Source organism: Sinocyclocheilus grahami, unplaced genomic scaffold (genome assembly GCF_001515645.1).
Source record: "Sinocyclocheilus grahami isolate Dianchi unplaced genomic scaffold, SAMN03320097.WGS_v1.1 scaffold223.1, whole genome shotgun sequence".
Taxonomy (NCBI): domain Eukaryota; kingdom Metazoa; phylum Chordata; class Actinopteri; order Cypriniformes; family Cyprinidae; genus Sinocyclocheilus; species Sinocyclocheilus grahami.
This window is the reverse complement of record NW_015505402.1, coordinates 803,953-820,882: the sequence shown is the minus strand read 5'-3', so window position 1 is coordinate 820,882 and position 16,930 is coordinate 803,953. Positions and strand designations below refer to the sequence as shown.

Sequence of the window (16,930 nt, the reverse complement as noted above, 5' to 3'; positions counted from 1 at the left end):
GTTCATTTAGATTTATTTGTTCAGTTGTTGATTTTTATCCTAAGCAACCTAAACAAACCTAAAGCCAAAAATGATTGTATCATCAGATGTATGGTGATGTTTGTAACATCCCAACTTTGTAGTTTTAATGAGAACAGATGCCGATAGTTTAGACGTGTATAAAATGTAGTACATCAACTACACTAACTGTTTTCTGGGATTTCCTGAAGGTTGTGAGGCACCATAAAGCAGAATACTAATTTTTCAATAGCCATTCCTTCATAACTGTGCTGTGTATTTTACATGTTTTTGTAACTTTCTCTAGATAAACATGCACAGGCATCACCTTGATCTTCATAACTGCAGAGTTAATTGGCTGTTTTAGTCACTAATATTTATCAAGAGAACATTGGGTAATGTTTAGCCAGACCTCTCAAGATAATTGTAAATAATGGCTGAACTGTTAAAACAACAGTGTAAAAAATATTTTTACATTTTACAATGTAATACTGATTAAATGAAGGAGGTACAAGACAAAATCATTTATAACTTAGTATATCCACGTTCACAAGTGAGAATGAAGTAAAAAGTGACGGCAGTAAAACTAATTTATATAATTATTTATAATAACACACACACACACATATATATATATATGGTTTGTGGATATAAAAAATAAATCCTAATTAGTTTATATTCATACAACCATGTTTAAGGTTCAGTCCATAATTAATTTTGGGTAAATTAATAACATTACAACAAAATTCCAAAATCAGATTACACTTACAAAGTAAATCAATTAAACGACACAAAATGTGCACATATTATCAATATCTATATTTAAAAAATTAAAGCCGTGTTGTTTGGTTATATTTTATGCAGATCTTGAGCCTGCATTTCATCTGTAATTACAAATGTAAATGGCTAATATATAAATAGTATATTAAGGAGGTCCTGAAATCCACGTTAAGGCATAATACAAACTTTTTAATAATAATGTTTTTAAAGAATGCAGATATTCAGAAATCTACCACTAGAGGGTCAACATACCAGGGACGCTCCAGCTACGCGGTGGAATCTGATTGGCTGAGAGGACTCCATCACTTCCTTGGTGTACCGGAAATGGGTCACTGGAAATCGAAGTGACGGCTAGCTTTACCGCCGCACGAGAGGGAGAATGGATGCGTTAAATAAACTTAAACAATTTGACGCTTATCCGAAAACTCTAGAGGACTTTAGGATCAAAACATGTGGAGGAGCCACGGGTGAGTGATACATATCCACCGAGAGCTGTAGAAGTGCTGAGCGCCATTCATACACACAGGCTCGTGGGGAGAAAGCAGTGCTAATTAACATAAAGTCGTAAAATATGCACATATAATTACATATTGAAATGACACAAAAATGAACATAGTTTGACTGGAATGTGTCACTGGGGCGCTTAAATCCCAAACTGTATGAGATAAAGAGTCATGTTTAATGTGACTGTGATTTAAATGCCATGTAAATCAGTCTTTAGGAAGTTGTTTCTAATTCACATGTTCTCCATTCACTTCATAGTGACCATCATCAGTGGACTTATCATGTTGATTCTGTTCTTCTCTGAGCTACAGTATTATCTAACTAAGGAGGTGGGTGAATGATTTAATACAACCTGCTGCATAATATATTTGTGACTCAATCTCATGACATCTGTCTGTCTATAGTGACTGTAGATTTTATTTTTGTTAATAGTATTATTGTACGTTTTTAAGAGCGGTTCATAAAACTTTGATGAAATATATTTGAGTTCTGGCTTTGATGTCACCTCTTAGGTCCATCCTGAACTATTTGTAGACACTTCCAGAGGAGACAAACTAAGAATCAACATTGATGTTATATTTCCACATATGCCTTGTGCCTGTAAGTAAACATTTTGTTCTGATTTATCTTTTGCATAATTTGTAGATAAAAGTTACGGTCCTGTTGTTCGTAATACACTATAAAACCATATGAGAGCAATTAAATCAAATATCAAATGATCTTTTGAACCGGGCTTGATTAAGGAGTTGTAAAATGAAAGAAGGCATTATACCGTGAAATATTTTTGGGTTCGAATGACCTGAAAATGTCTGGCCATAGCTTCTGTAGATTGCAGTGTCTCGAGCAAGTTTCCATGTTATATACAGTAGGGAAAATATTTATTTGATCCCCTGCTGATTTTGTAAGTTTGCCCACTTGCAAAGAAATGAAGGGTCTGTATTTTTTATGGTAGGTTTATTTTAATGGATACCGAAAGAATACAGACCAGAAAAAAAACACATTATATAAAGATTAGAGATATCACCCCAAAAACCTGATGCAATCATGCAAAAGCAAACTGATACTTGCCTAATTGAGGATAATGTCATCATGATATTTAATCCAGCTGTTTGAGGTTATTTTCTCTGGCCACACAGGTTGTTGAGTTGTTTGCACTTTTGTAATTTCTTAGATTTGAGCATTGATGCCATGGATGTAGCAGGAGAACAGCAACTAGATGTGGAGCATAACTTGTTTAAACAGAGACTCGACAAAGAGGGCCAGCCAGTCACAGCAGAGGCTGAAAAACATGGTCAGTATCATCATATCAAGCTGATATTCGTGTTTTCTGATATACTGCTGAAAAATGTACATTACATCATTCCTGTAAAGTTGAACTCTTTCCACACACACTTAAAATACTTTTCAGGAATAGTTCAAAAAGAGAGAAATATGGCCAATTTTAAATAAAAGTAGGATATGTAATTACAAACTTAGTTTGAATATACGCATTGATTTGACTTGTCCTTTCTGTGCAGATTTGGGGATAGATGAAGAAGGGGTGTTTGACCCCAGTAAGCTGGATCCTGACCGCTGCGAGAGCTGTTATGGAGCTGAGACTGACGATTTAAAGTGAGTTTCACCTTTGTCTGATAATGCACCACCACCACCACCACAAACAGAGCAGCAGAGGTTTCCTGATGGGGAAACTGCTGGTAGAACAGGTCTGTCTGCAGGCATGAAGCCAGTTCTGAAAGCTATAGTTACGATCCGGTAAATCGACAGGTGCTTACATAGTCAAAATAGTTCAAATTCATAACCACATGGCTAAATGAAAGTGGAGGAGATTAATTAGAAGTTTCCAATTCCTTCAGGGCCTCCGTATTCACACTTCTTTTGTTGGACGAAATTGCCTTGTTAGGCAGCTGAATTGTCAGTCAACCAGTCAGATTTACAATTACATTTGTATTGTAAACTATATATGTATTTGAGACATTTTAATGCAAAGTGTAAATGACAATCTGTGTTATTGTAGTATTGTGTATATACAATGACTATTTATTAATATTTAGTTTAAAATTTTAGTTTTACTAATTTTGTGTTTTGACTTGGTATTGTTTATATTTCTATTTCACTTATTTTATTTTTAGTAATTTTAGTTCTTCAAACATTTTATTTCAGTTAGTTGCTATGGCAACATTTCTAATTCTTAAGTTTTTCTTTTATATTTCAGCTTTATTTGAAGTAATAAAAATGATTTTAATAGTTTTAGGTGACAGTGACAACACTGCTTTTGATCAGCGCCTGATGTTAAAGGGATAGTTCACCCAAAAATGAAAATTCTGTCATTTATTTACTCACTCTCGTGTCATTCCAAACCTGTAAGGCCTTCGATCATCTTCGGAACACAAATTAAGATATTTTTGAGTGTTCTCTGACCCTCCCATAGACAGCAAGGATACTTACATGATCAAAGCCCAGAAAATAGCAAGGACATCGGTAAAATAATCCATGTGACATCAGGGGTTCAATCGTAATTTTACAAAGCTACGAGAATACTTTTTGTGCGCAAAAGTATGCGCCATTTTGGAGAGTATCAGCTGAACGTAAACAGCGTATGCTATTCTGTAACAGCTGCCCCACGCGGATACACTTTACGTCGTTTACGCTTTGATTTGAATGAAAACAATGTATATGCGTGGCGCAGCTGACACAGAATAGCATACGCTGTTTACGTTCAGCTGATACTCTCCAAAATGGCGCCAGGGTGACGCGGAGGAGACAAATTGTTGAATAAAGTCTTTTTTTTCTTCTTTCTTTTGTGCACACAAAGTATTCTCGTAGCTTCGTAAAACTACGGTTGAACCCCCGATGTCACATGGGTTATTTTACCGATGTCCTTGCTACATTTCTGGATCTTGATCGTGTAAAGGCCTGGACACACCAAGCCGACTTCAAAGAACTAGCGGCGACGAAAGCCGACGGGTGTTGTCGCCTCGCATCAGACCATAAAGCTGTGCTCAAACACACCGCACAGACTACAGCCGACGGCAAACTAACACATGCGTTCTGCGTATGCGTGAGAGGAATTAACTGTCTATATCATCAGCTATCAATAGTATATATTCGTCATTCAAAAGGAGAAACCGAAACATTTACATTTATTCATTTAGCAGATGCTTTTATCCAAAGCGACTTACAAATGAGGACAATGGAAGCAATCAAAATCAACAAAAGAGCAATGATATACAAGTGCTAGAACAAGTCTCAGCTTAACGCAGTACACGTAGCAAGGGTTTTTTAAATAATATAATAAATAAAAAGAAAACGGATAGAATAGAGCAAGCTAGTGTTAGAGATCTTTTTTGCTTTTGTTAATTGTATAATAAATGAAAAGAAAACAGATAGAATACAAAAAGATTAGAAAGCAAGTGTTAGTTTTTTTTTTTTAAGAAAACAAGCAGCAAATGAAGCGTGCAAGTCTAAAGGGACAAGTGTTGAAACAAAGATATACGAGATAAACGCATATATACGAAACGTAAACAAAGCAGCACTTGCTTACCATTTTGAATATCAGTAAAGTTGATAACTTTAATCATTTTAAGCGGCTCATGTTTTTATGAAAACATTTGCGTATTAGAATGATTGGGAAAGATCACGTAACATTTAAACAGCCTTCTGTCTTTACCGCCTTCATTTACGTGCTTGTTTTCATCACTTTCGCTTTAATTCTCGGGCACTGACTCGTTCACTAAACTGAACATCCAATCAGAGCTCTCACTCGCGCCGACGGTCCCGACGCCGATTCAGCATGTTGAATCGGGCAAACTGCCGCCGACGAGTGGAACACACCAAACAAACTAGCCCGACCGTTGCTCGATGTTGGCCAGCGGCCGACCAACGGCTTAGTGTGTCCCGGCCTTAAGGACCCTTGCTGTCTATGGGAGGGTCAGAGAGCTCTCAGATTCCATCAGAAATATCTTCATTTGTGTTCCAAAGATGACTGAGGTCTTTACGGGTTTGGAACAACATGAGGGTGAGTAATTAATGACAAAATGTTCATTTTTGGGTGAACTATCCCTTTAATAGCAGGTGTATATAGGGCCAAATAGCTTGTGATTGTGATTTAAGACACTAACTGGTTGTTCTGCAGGTGTTGTAATACCTGTGATGATGTGCGGGAGGCGTACCGGCGGCGTGGCTGGGCGTTTAAGAACCCCGACACCATTGAGCAGTGTAAGAGAGAGGGCTTCAGCCAGAAGATGCAGGAACAGAAGAATGAGGGATGTCAAGTCTACGGCTTTCTGGAGGTCAATAAGGTAATATGCAGCCCTGTGAATCAGTATTTTTATTGAATTCAAGTACATGCTATATTTAAAAAAAATAAATCACAACATTTCCTATATCTTGCTCCAGGTGGCAGGAAATTTCCATTTTGCCCCTGGAAAGAGCTTCCAGCAGTCTCATGTACACGGTAAAGACTCAGGTTTAGTTAAGAATGAATCGAACACAAACCAAAGCTCTTAGGTCTGATGCAGAGGCATGTTTATTAGTTTTAGTGCATTAACCCTTTTAAGGACTGGACCTTTTGTGTTACATCAAAAATCTAAATTGAAACAGCTTTTATATTAAGCCTATGTGCCTGCCAATATGCGTCAGACCTGAAAATTTGATTTGTCTGCATGCAGTCAGATGCTTCATGTAGCCTCTCATTTCTTAGTATGCAAAGATGTACAGTGCCTTGCGAAAGTATTCATACCCCTTCATTTTTTTTCACGTTTTGTTATATTGCTGCCTTATGCTAAACTGCTTTAAATTACTTTTTTTCCACATCAATCTATACTCCATAGAGCAAAAAACAGGTTTTTAACATCTTCGCAAATTTATTAAAAATAAAAAACTTAAATGATTCCATTGCGTAAGTATTCATACCCTTATCTGGGACAGTTAAAATTTAGCTCAGGAGCATTCATATTGCTTGTAGATGTCACTACACTTCGAGTGAAGTTAACCTGTGAGTATATTTAAGCAGTTTAACATAAGGCAGCGACATAACAAAACGTGAAAAAAAAAATGAAGGGGTATGAATACTTTCGCAAGGCACTGTACATGGTGAGACATTCAGTGTTGTCTTGAGATCTGCATTTGTATTTATATAGAGAAATACACAATGCATGTCCTGCATGTTTGCTTTTTTTCTGCCTTTCTCAAAACCGTTCATCAGTCCGTCCACCTGAGAATCTGTAGTTTAAATCAATTCAAATTCAGTTTTATACTGACCAGTTGCCTTGTTTCTGGGCTGATGAATAGTTTCTGATCTTGTCTTTATGCAAGTGTGCCTTTAAGATCTAATGAATTCCTCTGTGCACTAATTTCCTTGTGGTGTTGACCATTGATGCTGTAAATCAAAGCCGTTTTATTAATGAAATTATATTTGGGAAGTCTTGGTTTTTAACTTTTTGGGACAAAACGGTTTCTTTGCTTTCCCACCAAAGCTCACAATCTTTCTAAGTAACAAGGTACAGAACTAACACCAGTTATGCTTGGTCATGCATAGGCTATTCTTCCAATGGCTGAAGTGCATATACAGTACTTATTAATACACCTTTACAGACCCTGAGTTCAGGTACCAAACAATATTTCAATAGTCCTACTTCACACACAAAAATAAAGATGATAATTTGGCAATTACAAATTTACTCTGAGCTTAAAGGGTCAGTGGTTGTCACTAATTCCTCTTGAAAACTTTGCTTTGCAAAAACAAAACCCACTTAGTGACTATTTTCTTTTCTTTCTGCAGTGCATGCTGTGGAAAGTAAGTTGATCTTTTATATTTTAATGAATCTTTATTGCAAGACAAGTTAGAATTTACCTTGTTACTACATCAGTAATTCTGCTTTTCTCTGCACATATTTTGAGATTTAGACTTTAACAAATAGTCAGTTTGTGATTAGACATTGCAGTGGCTTTAAAGTGTCAGTTAATTTGTCATGATTCTCATCAGCAAGGGCATCTGTGACCACTTAACATATTACGCTCTGCCTTTGTTTGAAATATGTGCAAATTTCTAGGCTAATTAAATTCACTTAAGATGCATTTATAAATTGTGAAAACATTCATTCATGTTCTTAATTGATTATTTTATTTTCAGTTCATGATCTGCAAAGCTTTGGGCTAGACAATGTGAGTTGCTTCATTTCTTTTTAATAAGATTGATCTGCCATTGCCCTAAATATTAGAACTAACAGAATTTTTTTTTGGTATAACCACAGATCAACATGACACATTTCATCAAACATCTTTCATTCGGCAAAGACTATCCAGGAATTATCAACCCTTTAGATGGTACTAATGTAGCAGCACCTCAAGGTAAGTGCATGTCATTTCTATTTTCATGCCTAAACTAAAAATCATTATTTCAAAGAATGGCTGAGAACATAGATTTGTCCAGAATTAAAGAGCCCTTCTTTATCTTCTCCATGGTCATTTCATTGTCAGCCCTCCATAGACAGCAGAAAGGTCACTGTTAAAGGTCAATCCCACGTAGCTGACTTTAACCTATTCTGCTGGACACCGATGAAAAGGAGGGTTGTCCTCAAAGTGTCATAATAATTACATCTTAGATTGAGCCCAAGATTTACAGAATTGTTTTAATCCGTTTTTATTGACACCTGTGTCCTTGTGATATGATAACAAATGGATGAATCTAGAAATGGTTCAAAGTTCTATAATTTTAGAAGTGCCATTAGTGTGATCTCAGCAGCGGATACCCATCCCAATAGCCATGAAGGTTCCAAATGTGCCACCGCTTTGCATCATGGTCTTCCCAACTCCACCCATCAGCTCTCGACCCCTCATGCCGATCCTGGATAGAATGAAACGGTCTCTATTAAAACAGAATTTCTGCCAAAGTACCAGTTGCAGTTAATGTTACTAAATATAATAATAATAATAAAAATAAATAACCCTAAAAATGACAGCTGTTGTTCATACCTGAGACAGGAGAACGTTCCAAACATGGCACCTGCAGCCATGCCCACGGCAAAACCCATCATGAAGCCCATCTTGACTCTGTCAAAGCAGCCGGGCTGCGTCTGTCCATACGGTCCTACTGTCACCGGCATCTGGAAAGAGGATAATACTTTGTATTTTAGTAGCATGCAAGCCCATCTTGACTCTGTCAAAGCAGCCGGGCTGCGTCTGTCCATATGGTCCTACTGTCACCGGCATCTGGAAAGAGGATAATACTTTGTATTTTAGTAGCATGCAATAAAAGTGTGTGTGTGTGTGTGTGTAATGAAGTGTGTATATATATATTAGGGCTGTCAGTTCAACGTGTTAACTTAATTAATTAGTTATGACAAAATAACGCGATTAAAATATTTTAACGCAGTTAACGCACTGGCCCCGCCCCCAGACCTGTACGTCATCTTACATTTCATACAGTTGACTGTTGACAAATATGATGCAGGACAACAACTCCATAAATGCAGCTATGCCCTAGAAATTCAATTCATATTGGGGAAAAATAAATGCCCCTGTATAAGTTCATATCTCATTTATATCATATTATAAGCGATATCACACCAGCAGCAAGAGCAATATCACACGAGTGCAAATGTGATTTTATACAACAGTTCAGTAAATAAGTTAATATTGTGCAAATTTTAAACAATATTGTGCGTTTCGTCCAATTTTGCCAACGAAAATATTACCTATAAAGTCACAGCAGAACTGTTGTGTATCTCAGAGCAACAAAGCAATGTTTAGTTTCTGAATCAATCCGCGTTTTGAACGAATGGTGTTAACCAATGATTAGCCGTTTACTGAATTCCTGAATGAATCAGCCGTTTGAACGAATCGACATTTACCGTCATCTGCTGGTAGTTTTGTTTCTTCTTTAGAGTATCACTTCATAAAAATGTTTTAAAAAAACATTAAAGGGATAGTTAACCAAAAATAAATAAATCAATCAATTCTGTAATTTATTCACCCTCATGTTGTTTCAAACCTGAATGACTTACCTTCTTTTATGTTGTGCAAAAGAAAGTATTTTGAATACTGTTGGTAACTAAACCGTGTCTACACCGGACGTGACAGTTGCCGCGCCGCTACTCCATAAATGCAGCTATGCCCTAGAAATTCAATTCATATTGGGGAAAAATAAATGCCCCTGTATAAGTTCATATCTCATTTATATCATATTATAAGCGATATCACACCAGCAGCAAGAGCAATATCACACGAGTGCAAATGTGATTTTATACAACAGTTCAGTAAATAAGTTAATATTGTGCAAATTTTAAACAATATTGTGCGTTTCGTCCAATTTTGCCAACGAAAATATTACCTATAAAGTCACAGCAGAACTGTTGTGTATCTCAGAGCAACAAAGCAATGTTTAGTTTCTGAATCAATCCGCGTTTTGAACGAATGGTGTTAACCAATGATTAGCCGTTTACTGAATTCCTGAATGAATCAGCCGTTTGAACGAATCAACTCAGACATTTACCGTCATCTGCTGGTAGTTTTGTTTCTTCTTTAGAGTATCACTTCATAAAAAATTAAAAAAAAAACATTAAAGGGATAGTTAACCAAAAATAAATAAATCAATCAATTCTGTCATTTATTCACCCTCATGTTGTTTCAAACCTGAATGACTTACCTTCTTTTATGTTGTGCAAAAGAAAGTATTTTGAATACTGTTGGTAACTAAACCGTGTCTACACCGGACGTGACAGTTGCCGCGCCGCAACCGCTAAAGTCTGTCTACACTGGACGCGACAAAGCGACCGTTGAAAATCATTTGAAATTTGTGTCAATACGTCATAAATAGAACGCAGCAGCAGGTTTCTGTCGGGGATTTGTCGTGCCGCATCCAGTGTAGACAGCATCACCGATTATAATGAGTTCTATAGTATTTTGTCGCGCTGCTCGCGTCACAGTTGTAAGCTGTATTGGTCACTAGTGACTTTTATTCGAGATGTTTCTCGAATTACCTTTTATGTTTCATACTTTGTTAGGTCATTGTAGCCTAAACATTTAACACAATAATAGGTTTAAATTATCTTTTGGGGGTATTTTCACAGCCACATTTAGTTTGCGATTAATTCGATTAATTAATCGCAGCACCCTGTAATTAATTAGATAAAAAATTGTAATCGCCTGACAGTCCTAATATATATATGTGTGTGTGTGACCCTGGACCACAAAACCAGTCATAAGTGTCAATATTTTAAAATTGAGATTTATACGCCATCTGGAACCTGAATAAATAAGCTGTCCATTGATGCATAGTTTGTTAGGATAGGACAAAAATTCGCTGAGATGCAACTATTTGAAAATCTGGACTCTGAAGGTGCAAAAAAAAAAAAAAAAGTCTAAATATTGAGAAAAGCGACTTATTGTCCAAATGAAGTTCTTAATGCATATTACTAATCAAAAAATAAGTTTTGATATTTATGGTAGGAAATTTACTAAATATCTTCATGGAACATGATCTTTATTCTTCACTTAATATCCTTAACAGTAAATGAGAGAACCGGAGACAAGAGTTAGTGGTTACCCAAGCGGTCCTCAACTGCCACCCAGAATTTGGAAAATAAAGCTGGACTGTTCAGTGCAGACTCATTACACCACATTAAAGTAATTTAAATTAAACTTATATACATATGTAAATAGAAATACATAAAAACAAAAATATATTTATTTATTATATATATAAACTTTTTATTTATTTATTGAAAACTCATTTTTGGTCATAATAGACGCGTTTTGACAATGACCTCTATAATGCCCAAAATGCTGTTTGTACCTATGCTGTCTAGGTAGGTGGCTCACTAGGTTTTACTGATAAACCACACACCTGCGTGTTATATAAGGGAAGGTAATTACATAAACTGAACGGCAATTGGCTTATTTATGGGGTTTAAATTAATAAAGATTACAGTTATGTCAAACTAAAACATATAAGACTGAATATATTGCACGCGAGTCGTTTATTTTGTTAAATGTCATCAAGGTCTCTGGCCTTGAACAAACTCCGCCGAGCACTGTAATGTTCGCAACGATAAATTATCATAAAATATATACGAAGAAAGTATGCTTACCTTGTTCAAATCGCTATATGAGTGTGTCTCTATTAGTTAGTTTTCTCAGAAAATTGTCCAATGTTTGCTACAGGTCTGTCTCACACGGACGCCATTACTTGAGAGGAAGTGGTTGGTGTTAAAGTGTACAAGCGGAGAATGTAGGGTTGTGAAGCGCTGCAGCGCCATCTAGCGGTAGAGCCAATCACGTGCTTAGACCGGAGACTCACGGTTCTTTTACGTTTCTTTTAAATAGGCCTATATTAACGCCAAACAATCACTACTATAATCTCTTATACAAAAGCAATTTTTAGATTTGTTCCCAAAAGCAATTTTTAAATGTATTCCCTATCATAATATAAAGGTTAGAACAAAAATATAAACACATGACATTGTGTAAACAAAAAACCCCATTGTTCTTACTGACACAAAACATTGATTGAGATCCTGTATGTTAGATTGACCTTTGCACTCTTTGCTCTTTACAGCATCAATGATGTACCAGTATTTTGTGAAAATTGTGCCAACAATATATGTTAAAGCAGATGGAGAGGTAAGAGAGCTGAGCTAAACATTTGGTGCTTCGTGTTTATTAAGGTTTTACAGCACTGACAATAACTTTGTTAAATGTGAGCCAAAATCATCACAATTAAAAGAACCAAAGACTTAAACTACTTCAGTCTGTGTGCATTGAATTTATTTAATACACGAGTTTCACAATTTGAGTTGAATTACTGAAATAAATTAACTTTTCCACGACATTCTAATTTATTGAGATGCACCTGTATGTTTAAAACTCTTTAGGTTGCTTCAGTTATTGTCTTTGAATTGTGTAGACATGGGTGATAAAAGAAACCATGTGTTTGTCTTTTATTTTAGGTTGTTAAAACAAACCAGTTTTCAGTAACAAGACATGAGAAAGTAGCCAACGGGCTGATTGGAGATCAGGGTTTACCTGGGGTGTTTGTGCTTTATGAACTGTCTCCGATGATGGTCAAATTCACAGAGAAGCAAAGGTATGTCTTAGTAAACTAACTTTTTTGTTGTTAACGTCATGGTTTAGTTCACGTTGATTGAAAGAAACAGTCTGATGCAATGTATGTTGCATGCTGGATAGATTTTGATATATTTTTGCACATGTTTTCATCCGCAGGTCTTTCACCCATTTCCTAACAGGAGTTTGTGCTATTATAGGAGGTGTTTTCACAGGTGAGATTCCATTCAGTGTTTTGTACCTCAGTGGTTTTCACAGAAATGTACTGTGTGTGCGCAGAATGAAAGAATGTAGACTGTAAACCTCCTTTTACTGCTTGTTTTTACTGTGGCGGTAGCATTTTGAACATGTATATGCTCAGAACCGTCTTGCACATCATGTTTCCAATTCAGCAGCAAAGAGCAACTGTACTGTTCAGTAAGGCACAGTCACAAGATTCCACACGCTTCACTGAATTTGTTTCTCATGATCTTAAAAACCCTTTGATCTACAGACTTAAGCTTAAATGCTAAAGATTAGTTTTTGTAAACCTAAAGCATTTTTAATGGCTAAGTTAGACCAGATGATTAAAAAAAAGCAGTCAGCAAGTGTCCAGCATGTATGTGAACACCTTTAATATTAAAGCCTAGAGTGTCAAAATGTGTGATTGCATATTAATATGGCTATAGATTAATAATAATAATAATCATTATTGTTGTTGTTTAATCATCATAATTATTGTTTTTATTTAACATTTTTGTTCATTAATAATATTACTTATCATTACATAAAATATTAAGTAAGAAATATTGCTATTTTAATACTTCACTATAAAAAAAATCAAGTATAATTCAAAATAAAAATATAATAAAGTAATTTTATTTTACAATGTAACTAACATTACAATACTAAAATTTCCTTAAGCTATAATTTAGCATTTTTGTCACTAATTATAAGTTACATAAATATTTATTTAATTAAATTGCAGCCATTATGTAAACATATTGGGATTTAGGTAAATTGTTCAGTTTTAAGAAATAGAATTATTGACTAGTACTTGTGTCACTCAATAATCCTCATAATTTCATCTGTGTGATTTCATGGTTTTGATGACTTTACTGTATACAACATGTGAATGCAACATGCAAGCATCAGTTTACCCCTCCAGGGATGTTATTGGCAGATGTAGATGAGCTCACTATCTCATCTAGTCTGTTTCTCTCCTGTTCCTGCAGTTGCTGGACTTATCGATTCTTTGATATACCACTCAGCAAGAGCCATACAGAAGAAGATTGAGCTGGGTAAAGCATCCTAGCACCACATGGACACTGGGTGCATGACTGTGTCTGGAAACCTCTGTGTTTTAAAGGGAAGGTGCCACAATGAAAGCCCCAGACTGTTTCTTGTTGTGGCCACAGAGCAGTATCCATCGACACGGGCCCCTCGCACAGGAACCGCACAAGGACCTGTGACTAAGACACTGGCCGACTGTATTTTGGAGGATCGTACGAACGTTCGCATTAGCACTGCAGTATGCTGATCCAACAGTTGTTAACCTCTGCAAATCAAAGTTTTCTTTCTCAGATTTTGGCCTTTATTTGTCCTTTATGAATCACTCGTTGGTTGATTTTGCAAATTGTAGTTTTACCTGATCGCGAAACCAGTGTTTTCCTGCCTGTCATACACTATCAGAGTTTGGCAGACTAAACCAGCAGTCGTTTGAATGAGTTTGGGTCCCTACAGAAGAATCAAAAGCAGCAGCCTTTGTCCAACTGGAAAAGACACAAGCAAACTCAACAGGAATCCTGTTCTGTCGTCAAGCACACAAACTCTGTACGGAAACACAGAGACTGCAGTCTATACAGATGTCTGGTTTTTTTGTAATTGCACCTTTAACTCTAAATTCAGGGGCTGGGGTGTGTGTTTGCGAGTGTGTGTGTGTGTTTGCAGATGGGTGTTTGGTATGAGAGAGCTCTCGTCATGTTTTGTTGCCGGTTTATATTGTGTGTGGGGAAAAATGTATTTATATTTTGATTGTTCGAAGCAGTTTTTAAAATGAGAAATAAATGTAACACTGAACTTCAGTGACTGTTTTCTTGTGAATAAGTGACTGTTGAATTGGAACCTAAATTCGGAACTGGAGAACAGAGGTAGTGCACAACAGTGATGCTTTTAATCAAGATTATGAAAATTCATGTTTAATTTTTATTTAAGCTTAAGTGCTTAGTTTTGATTTAATTATCATTTTTATTGATTTATAGAAACAAAGCATACATAGATGGAGAGACTGGGTAGGAAACTGCATACTATATTATTTTATGCATATTTCTGTATAAGGTGATTTTAGTGTTCATTTTAGCATCTCTTACTAAACTGATTATTTAATTGGACAGCCATGACATTTTTACATTTTGAAATAGCACTCTTTACTTCCAAGATGATAACTGTAAGTGTATTACATTGCCACAAATGCAGTATACTATACTTTTGTATCTACTGTGTAAAATTGAACATCTCTTACTAAACGGATTATTTAATCGGACAGCAACAAATTGACATTTTTGCACCAAATTAAAAAAAAAAAGAAAAATGATGCTCTTTATTTCCGAGATGATAATTTTGTTAGTGAATGCTTAATCATAGTGTATTAAATTGCCGAAATATGCAGTACTGTATCCCCCAATGTAGTGCTCTACGATTGATTTCTAATGAACTGAAATCAGTATAAACCAATGTTTTGATCATCTCCTTTACACATTCTTAATTGCCAAGACATTGTGACACGAAGTTGGATTTACTGTAAACTGCAAAATAACTTTTTATTTCCTTGATTTATTATTAAATTACACAAACGACGTAATCAGATCATATGACAAGAAGTAACTTACTACTGTTTGAATTTTTCTATTGCATAATGTGTTTTAAACCTAATGTGCAATATATAGTGTACAACGCGTTTAGTTAGTACACTAATATCATTGAGAACACAGTCAGAGTCTTGCTATTTCCTGAGGATGATCTGAATTAAAGGTCATTCTCTGTAAACAGACAGTCTTTTGCTGTGTATTAATTATTTCATGTGACTGATCCACTGACCTTTTTCCCTAAATTTCTCAGAACAAAGAGCTGACTGTTTGACGGGAAACTTTTTCCAGCAGCTGAGAGCAAGTAATATTGACCACCAGGTGGAGCGCTTGTATTCCTAGAGATGCACAAAAATCTCAAAACGATTATTATTTTTTGTCTTCCCCCTTTTTTTTTAAGATAAAATGGGGAACACATTTATAGCGAGCTGAACACACTGCCACGAGTAATTTCCGGGAAGTGTGTCACAACTGCCTTTGTGCTGAAACATAACTAGTCAAGAAAGCGATTTTAGCTCGTTTAATTGGTGTAGCGGTGTTATGAGACGTCCAGACTAAATCTTTAGAGACTTTTGTCTAATTCATTCCATATGGAAATGTTTCCAGATGTGTGTTTCCTGACTCTGACTGAACTTTAGTCATACTTGTCTGCTTACTGCATACTATTTTTTAATAAGACTATATGAATGTGTGTGCTATGTGAATGACAACATTTTAAAACAGTAATATGCTACATGTCACACGACCATATTACTTTGTATGTTTAATTTAGCAAGTGACATCTACTTGTCTTTTTTAAAAGATCAAGATGTTGAAAATCACATCAGATATGACTTCCAGCTCATTCCGTCATGCAGTATTGCTTTGCATTGTGGGATACAGTACACAGTGCAGTATGTGGTCGTACACAGCACAATTCTAATGTGTTGATTTTAGTATCTCTTACTAAAATGATTATTTAGCAGGACAGCAAAAATGGTGTTTTACAGTGACACTTTTTTACAGCGATGATCACTTTCAGTGTATTACAGTACTGCAATATGCAGTATACAACCAGAGCATGTTGTGTATACTGTATTATATCCCACAATGCAATACTCTGGACTCTGTTCCATGCATACAGAAAGCTATTTGCATAAATATTAAAGGTGGGGTAAGTTATTTCTGGTAGCCAATGTTGATATTTCAATTCACCAAAACAAACACTCCCCTACCCCAAAAGGGTCTCGCCCCTATTTTGATAGCTCCGCCCCACACATTCGTACCCAACCCAGGCAACGATTAGTTCTGTGAAACAAAGCAAAACTAATGTTACACCGGACGCGAGGGGCGCGACAAAATACTATAGAACTCATTATAATCAGTGATGCTGTCTACACTGGATGCGGCGCAGCACGACAAATCCCCGACAGTAAACTGCTGCTGCGTTCTATTTATGACGTATTGACACAAATTTCAAATGATTTTCAACGGTCGCTTTATTGCGTCCAGTGTAGACAGACTTTAGCTGTTGCGACAACGTCCGGTGTAGACACGGTGTTACTCACCTATCGAGAAGAAACAAAGCAACCTCGGTGTCCGATCGCAGGCCTTCCGCTCCTTGAGTTCTCTCCAGTGCTGGAAAACTGATCCGATATTTACACAAGCCTTCTTTTGTTCCGCAGATGTTTTCCGCTTTTGTTTTTTATCCGCCATCTCTATCTTTCTTTCGCTCGGCTTGGTTTATGTCCATCCTGTGCACTGAG

General features: G+C 36.2%; 2 protein-coding genes across 3 annotated transcripts; one reads left to right on the top strand and one right to left on the bottom strand.

The window, feature by feature from the left end:
* Nucleotides 1-1,035: 1,035 nt before the first annotated feature.
* On the top strand, nt 1,036-14,393 carry LOC107596779 (endoplasmic reticulum-Golgi intermediate compartment protein 3). 2 transcript variants are annotated; one of them, XM_016287585.1, is made up of 14 exons: nt 1,036-1,244; nt 1,540-1,610; nt 1,794-1,881; nt 2,453-2,572; nt 2,799-2,892; nt 5,414-5,579; nt 5,677-5,734; nt 7,061-7,075; nt 7,412-7,443; nt 7,533-7,629; nt 11,837-11,901; nt 12,228-12,364; nt 12,502-12,557; nt 13,557-14,393. In XM_016287585.1, exons 1-14 carry the CDS (start codon nt 1,157-1,159, stop codon nt 13,634-13,636), a joined length of 1,167 nt encoding a protein of 388 aa, XP_016143071.1. In that variant the 5' UTR covers nt 1,036-1,156; the 3' UTR covers nt 13,637-14,393. The 2 variants fall into 2 exon arrangements, with proteins under 2 accessions (XP_016143071.1, XP_016143072.1); XM_016287586.1 differs by lacking the exon at nt 7,061-7,075.
* On the bottom strand, nt 7,675-11,583 carry LOC107596780 (reactive oxygen species modulator 1). The gene is made up of 3 exons (XM_016287587.1): nt 11,370-11,583; nt 8,254-8,384; nt 7,675-8,125 (listed from the first exon to the last, which is right to left on the bottom strand). Exons 2-3 carry the CDS (start codon nt 8,382-8,384, stop codon nt 8,017-8,019), a joined length of 240 nt encoding a protein of 79 aa, XP_016143073.1. The 5' UTR covers nt 11,370-11,583; the 3' UTR covers nt 7,675-8,016.
* Nucleotides 14,394-16,930: the final 2,537 nt, after the last annotated feature.

What these genes read in the sequence shown, in the direction of transcription:
- LOC107596779 (XM_016287585.1), top strand. Translation starts at nt 1,157, where the DNA reads ATGGATGCGTTAAATAAACTTAAACAATTTGACGCTTATCCGAAAACT. An exon ending in AGCAGAGGCTGAAAAACATG is followed by an intron (nt 2,573 to 2,798) that starts GTCAGTATCATC and finishes CTTTCTGTGCAG; the next exon opens with ATTTGGGGATAGATGAAGAA. An exon ending in GCTTTCTGGAGGTCAATAAG is followed by an intron (nt 5,580 to 5,676) that starts GTAATATGCAGC and finishes ATCTTGCTCCAG; the next exon opens with GTGGCAGGAAATTTCCATTT.
- LOC107596780 (XM_016287587.1), bottom strand. Translation starts at nt 8,384, where the DNA reads ATGCCGGTGACAGTAGGACCGTATGGACAGACGCAGCCCGGCTGCTTT. An exon ending in GGAACGTTCTCCTGTCTCAG is followed by an intron (nt 8,126 to 8,253) that starts GTATGAACAACA and finishes CATTCTATCCAG; the next exon opens with GATCGGCATGAGGGGTCGAG.